This window comes from Drosophila miranda (genome assembly GCF_003369915.1).
Source record: "Drosophila miranda strain MSH22 chromosome Y unlocalized genomic scaffold, D.miranda_PacBio2.1 Contig_Y1_pilon, whole genome shotgun sequence".
In the NCBI taxonomy this organism is placed as follows: domain Eukaryota; kingdom Metazoa; phylum Arthropoda; class Insecta; order Diptera; family Drosophilidae; genus Drosophila; species Drosophila miranda.
Window position 1 is genome coordinate 3559052 of NW_022881603.1, and position 6469 is coordinate 3565520.

Genomic DNA, 6469 nt, shown 5'->3' on the forward strand with positions numbered 1-6469 from the left:
AGGAAAAGAACCACACCAATGCAATGTCCATTCTCCAGTCGAAAGTAGGTGTAAAACAACATTGCTCACTTTTCTTTCCCGTTCTATGTATATATGTATGTATTATAGATGCATTGCTGCGGAATAAATGGGCCCGGAGACTATACCGCTGCGAATCTCACACTTCCCTTTAGCTGCTTTTATCCCAACAGCAAGACAAAAGTCTACGAAGAGGGTTGTTTTTCCGAGCTAACCCAATTCTATGTGCAAGTCCTGAAGGGCTCCAAGGTAGCTGGGTGGATATTTCTTGCGATTGAGGTAGGTTCATTGAGCTCTCACTTCCTATGCCTGCATTTCACCGACTCTCCGTCTTTCTCTTATAGATCGTTGCATTCGTGCGCCACATACCCGTGCAACAACGTAACATTTAAGTATGGACGACGCCGCTGTCGTACCTTGCATATCCATAGACTCTGAAATCTCTTCAAATTTTGTGTAGAATGCTCGAGAACATCAGTCTGATTTTAATCGCTTTTGGATAATCGAATATTTTGGAAAACACTTTTAAATTGTACCAAAAATTGCCAAATAAAGACTTTTTATTGTCTGATATAATTATTGGAATAATTGATTTGATTGCTGTTATCAAAACGTTAGTATATACTAACCACATACAGTATATATACATACATATATATATACACCGTCACACTTATTATCATCGGGACACCAGTTTGTTGTGACTATTTAAATGATTCACTGATATTTTGTTGTTGGATCTTATCAGGACAGAAACAGTAATTTCTTTGAATGCAAAGATATTTGATAATCGGGTCAGTCGCTTGTAAGCTTTCTTCGAAATGGGTTGCCCCGCAAATTTCCTGCTCCTCGTTCAGCATTTACTGTTGATGGTAATACTTTTTGTTCGGTTATCTTTATTTCTGTTATCTATAGCTTGCTGTCACTTTTTATACCCGATACTCAAAATGAGTATTGGGGTATATTAGACTTGTGGTAAAAGTGGATGTGTGTAACGTCCAGAAGGAATCGTTTCCGACCCCATAAAGTATATATATTCTTGATCAGCATCAATAGCCGAGTCGATTGAGCCATATCTGTCTGTCCGTCTGTCCGTCTGTCCGTCCGTCCGTCTGTCCGTCCCCTTCAGCGCCTAGTGCTCAAAGACTATAAGAGCTAGAGTAACGATGTTTTGGATCCAGACTTCTGTGATATGTCACTGCTACAAAAATATTTCAAAACTTCGCCCCGCCCACTTCCGCTCCCACAAAGGAAGAAAATCTGTGGCATCCACATTTTTAAAGATACGATAAAACCAAAAACGCAGAATCGTAGAGGATGACTATATGTTTTAGAAAGTAATATCTCAACCAGATCGTATAATTATTATAGCCAGAATCAAGAAAACAATTTCATTCTTTCTCGCTCTGTCTCTCTCTAACACACAGGTTTCATGGTCGGTTTTGCCAATTGCAAAATATGAGTTCAAGGATCTCAGAACCTATAAGAGCCAGAGCAACCAAATTTGGTATCCACACTCCTGTGATATCGGACCTTGACCGTTTCGTGTCCAAATTTCGCCACGCCCCCTTCCGCCCCCGCAAAGGACGAAAATCTGGGGCATCCACAAATCTCAGAGACTATTAAGGCTAGAGTAACCAAATTTGGTATCCGAACTTCTGTTAGATCTCACTATAAAACGTATATCTCAGAATTTCGCCCCAACCCCTTCCGCCCACACAAAAGACGAAAATCTGTTGCGTCCACAATATTGCAGATTCGAGAAAACTAAAAACGCAGAATCATAGATAACGACCATATCTATTAGATTGCTGAATCTGGACCAGATCATATAATTTTGTAGCCAAAAGGAATAAATCAATTTGCACTGGCTACGCAGCGCCCAACGTCACGCTCAGACTGATTTTCTGTCTCTCTCGCACGCACTCTTTGTCGTGTCGTTTAATATTAACAGCGTCTGCCGGAGGAGAGCCATACTGACTTAGTATCGGGTATAACTGTAGAGTTGCGGTGTCCGCAGCAACTCACAACGTTCCCCGTCGTTTACCTTCTCCGTCAGCTGTTGGTCTTTATTATTTTTGGGATCGGCATTCCCAGCTACGTCGAAGTGGGTGGATTATTTCGTATCATTTATAATCTGCTGCTAGCCGTTCTCTTACTTTGTTCTGTACTAACAATATGGAGGCTGTTTTTATACCCGATACTCAAAATGAGTATTGGGGTATATTAGATTTGTGGTAAAAGTGGATGTGTGTAACGTCCAGAAGGAATCGTTTCCGACCCCATAAAGTATATATATTCTTGATCAGCATCAATAGCCGAGTCGATTGAGCCCTGTCTGTCTGTCCGTCCGTCCGTCTGTCCGTCTGTCCGTCCCCTTCAGCGCCTAGTGCTAAAAGACTATAAGAGCTAGAGAAACGATGTTTTGGATCCAGACTTCTGTGATATGTCACTGATACAAAAATATTTCAAAACTTCTCCCCGCCCACTTCCGCCCCCACAAAGGACGAAAATCTGTGGCATCCACAATTTTAAAGATATGAGAAAACCAAAAACGTAGAATTGTAGAGAATGACCATATCTTTAAGACTGCGGAATCTGAATTGGATCGTATTATTATTATAGCCAGCATCAAGAAAACAATTTCATTTTTTCTCGCCCTGTCTCTCTCTAACACACACGTAGCATAGGCGGCTTTGCTTAGAGTAAAACATTAGCGCCTAGATCTCAGAGACTACAAAAGCTAGAGCAACCAAATTTGGTATCCACACTCCTAATATATCGGACCGAGACGAGTTTGTTTCAAAATTTCGCCCCCCCCCCTTCCGCCCCCGCAAAGGACGAAAATCTGGGGATATTCAAAAATCTCAGAGACTATTAAGGCTAGAGTAACCAAATTTGTTATCCGCACTCCTGTTAGATCTCACTATAAAACGTGTATCTCAAAATTTCGCCTTACCACCTTCCGCCCACACAAAGGACGAAAATCTGTGGCATCCACAATATTGCACATTCGAGAAAACTAAAAACGCAGAATCATAGATAATGACCATATCTATCAGATTGCTGAATCTGGATCAGATCAGACCATTTTTATAGCCAATAGGAACAAATCAATTTGCAGTGGCTACGCAGCGCCCGACGTCACGCTCAGACTGATTTTCTGTCTCTCTCGCACGCACTCTTTGTCGTGTCGTTTAATATTAGCGGCGTCTGCCGGAGGAGAGCCATACTGACTTAGTATCGGGTATAACCGTAGAGTTGCGGTGTCCGCAGCAACTCACAACGTTCCCCCTCGTTTTTTTTGAATTGAAGGATATTTATAAGCAATCCAAACAGGTGAGTGTCCACAGGAAAACTAATAGTATTTGTGTTGGAACATTCCTTAAACAGGAAGCCCTTTGCCACCTCTTGCTGTTGGTTATCTTTGGAGTGACTTACTATTTCCTTTGGACGGGAGTTCAGGACCACAAGTCCAATTGGCAGAACCTGGCTCACGCATGGACTGATCTAAAGTCTAACAACAACACGGCTGCAATGTTCCGTTGTCAGGAGAAGGTACGTTCCAGGCGCCACTTTTTAGCTCTGAAGGTCATTCAGGTTGGTTTATTACAGTTCAATTGCTGCGGCTTTATGGACCCCGAGTACTATATATACATGAATTTGGGAAAGCCAAAATATTTTCCCGAAAGCTGCCTGCATGATGAGAGCAACGTGAAGGAATCATGCTTCAAGGTATTCAGAGATCAGGATTTCACCTATTACGCCATCGTTGTTGTGATCTTGTGTGCTTATATAGTGAGTACAGTTTTGATGAATCATCAAATGGAACTTCTTTCACCGAGTTCTAAACTGTGATGTTTTAGGTTAGCAAATTTCTGCTTGACTATGTTAAATGCAGGATGAGTACGGATTTATACGAGGGCCGGTTTCCACTTCCTCAAGATAATACGAACTAATTCAGGACTTATTTCAGATGACTTCGCGTCATGGGATGTGGTGTCTAAACAATATTGTATTTACCAAATTCTATACTCTGGGCATTACTGTTGGGCTTATTTATATCAGTGTAATTTTTGAAGATATCAAGGATATCAGGGTCTAACAATGTTCCTTCCTTGAGCTCAAAGTTGAAAAATACCATATTTTCCTATGGCAGCTATGTACTTGATGTATCAAAATATTGATATCTATAAATAATAGTTAACATTCAACTTGTTATAGTAATGTGCAATTACCTGAATCACTGCACCATGTACACTGGATGTCCTTAAAAAATATATTTTTCGTGATGAGTTTAAATTGACTCGAGAAGAAAAATATTTGCGTGACGTATCTATTATCATAGTGCGTTTCTATATACATTATTCGTTTCCGTCAACATAAGCAGTTGAAGTTCCAAATCAGAACTTTCAATTTACTATACATACATATATTGTATGCGCAAAAAAAGTTCTAAAAGTTCCGGAAATTGCAAACGTTTGTGATGTACCTATTTCAGGCTGAGGTAAGCTCAGTCCCGTCCAGGGGTCAATCCACAAGAAATTTGTAGAAATGTGATGGAACCTTAAGGTGTCGTCAGGGGGGCGGCCTGTCGTAGAGAGGTGGATCGGGGCTAGAATGGGCGTCGCTCGTCGTGTATACGAAACGACCGTGTGGACTCGGGCGGGGCGACGTCAGTGCCTCGGCTAATTGGGGTGAACTTACGCAATCGGGTGTTTTTACTTTGATAATTTGACACTTTATTGTATTTCTTAGCGGTTTAAATGAACTTATTTTTAATTGGGCGCCGATGTCTTCTGGTGAGTTCTGGGTACCGCGTCTGTACTCCGGGCCGGGTCTCTGCGTAAGTTGTTCTTTGGTTCTCGTCGCCGTCCTTTTATAGGCCCGTATTGCTGACTCCGCGGGTTCGAAAGTGCACTTCCGCGTCGGGGTGCACTTCGCCGTTTTTGGTGACCGTCGCAGACTTTCGCGGTGTCATCTTTCCGCAGTCGATGAACCCGGAAGACTGCACTTGGCCGATGGCTTGGCCTGGAGTGGGGGGAAAGCTCGTGTGACCTGATGTCTTTGGTCATCGTTCTAGAGTTGGCGCGTGTTGATCGTTAGTTGCTTGCGGAGGGGGCGCTGGTTGTGGGGTGCGGTCCGATGCGCCCATTATAGGTCGGTAGACGGATTGTATCGAAACCTTTTGGGTTCGTTAGGTTAGGTTAGGTTAAGGCGGTAGCCGGGAGGGGGGGATAAGAGCCTCCCGCCCCCAAGCTCACTTGGACCTATAAAAGGTCCGTTGTGTTGCCGCATGGGCATGTGCCCCTTCGCGTTGCCCGAACCGTGAGAGCATACTACTGCAGGTTAAGGGCAGTCCCATCCGGTGGCTTGGATGTATTTGGACAAGGTCCCTGGTTTGATTACAGACAGGTCCGAAATGTCCGTGAGGAAAGTGGCCCCGAGAATACGAAGACGACGATTTCCAAGGGCTGGGCAGTGGCAGAAGAAGTGGGGGACCGATTCCTCCTCCTCCTCGTCGCGACAACTCCTGCAGAAGTCGTTATGAGGGATTGACAGTCTAGACGCGTGAGTGCCGATCTGCCAGTGTCCCGTAATGGCTCTAGTAACTGCAGAGCACTGTGCTCTGCTGAGTTTATACAGCTCTGCTGAGCGCTTCTTCGATCGATATGGCCATATCAATCTTGAGACTTTACAGGAAACGGTTTGCTGCCATCTCCTATTGGCATTTTGCTCGAACAATTCGTGCGTTAGGAGCCTGCAGGTAGCCAAGGGCATCGCTACTTGCTCCCTCTCCGGTAGGAGAGGAATCGTAGTACCCTGCCTGGCTAGCTCGTCGGCGGCGTCATTCCCCTCGATGTCCCTGTGGCCGGGGACCCATATAAGGAAGAGATCTAACTGCTCGGCGATCTCGTGCAGAGACCTGCGGCAGTCATTTACAGTCGCTGAGTTCGACGATATTGAGCCTAGAGCTTTGATAGCTGCTTGGCTGTCCGAGAAGACGCACACTAAGTGCGTATCTAGAAGTAATTTGGAGACAATCGAAATGGCCTCCTTGATGGCTTCAACCTCCGATTGGAACACACTACAGTGATCCGGGAGCCTGAAGCAATGACTGATGTTCAGCTCGCTGCAGTAGACTCCGCCTCCCACGCGGCCGTCTAGCTTTGAGCCATCAGTGTAGAAGTGGACCGCATTTGCAGGTCCTGGTTCGCCCATCTCCCAGTCCTCCCTAGATGGGATTGATACCTGGAAGGGCGTCGAGAGGTGATCACTGGGGATACAGTAATCTGTCCTCTCTGGTAATTGCGGAAGTCTCATCAGGATTCCCGAGTGCCCAACCGCGGATGCTTTCCACAGTCTGGCTTCTCTCATTCTGAGGGCGGAAAGTGTTGCCACCTTCTTTCCCATGAGATCCACAGGGAGGAGGTCCAGCACAGTATCCAGG

At 44.7% G+C, this 6469-nt stretch overlaps 1 protein-coding gene across 1 annotated transcript; it reads left to right on the plus strand.

Annotated features, from left to right (window-relative positions):
- The first annotated feature begins 834 nt into the window (after positions 1-834).
- On the plus strand, positions 835-4319 carry LOC117192060. The gene is made up of 4 exons (XM_033396774.1): positions 835-890; positions 3412-3576; positions 3634-3816; positions 3885-4319. The coding sequence occupies exons 1-4, from the start codon at positions 840-842 to the stop codon at positions 3975-3977; spliced, it is 492 nt and encodes a 163-aa protein (XP_033252665.1). The 5' UTR covers positions 835-839; the 3' UTR covers positions 3978-4319.
- Positions 4320-6469: the final 2150 nt, after the last annotated feature.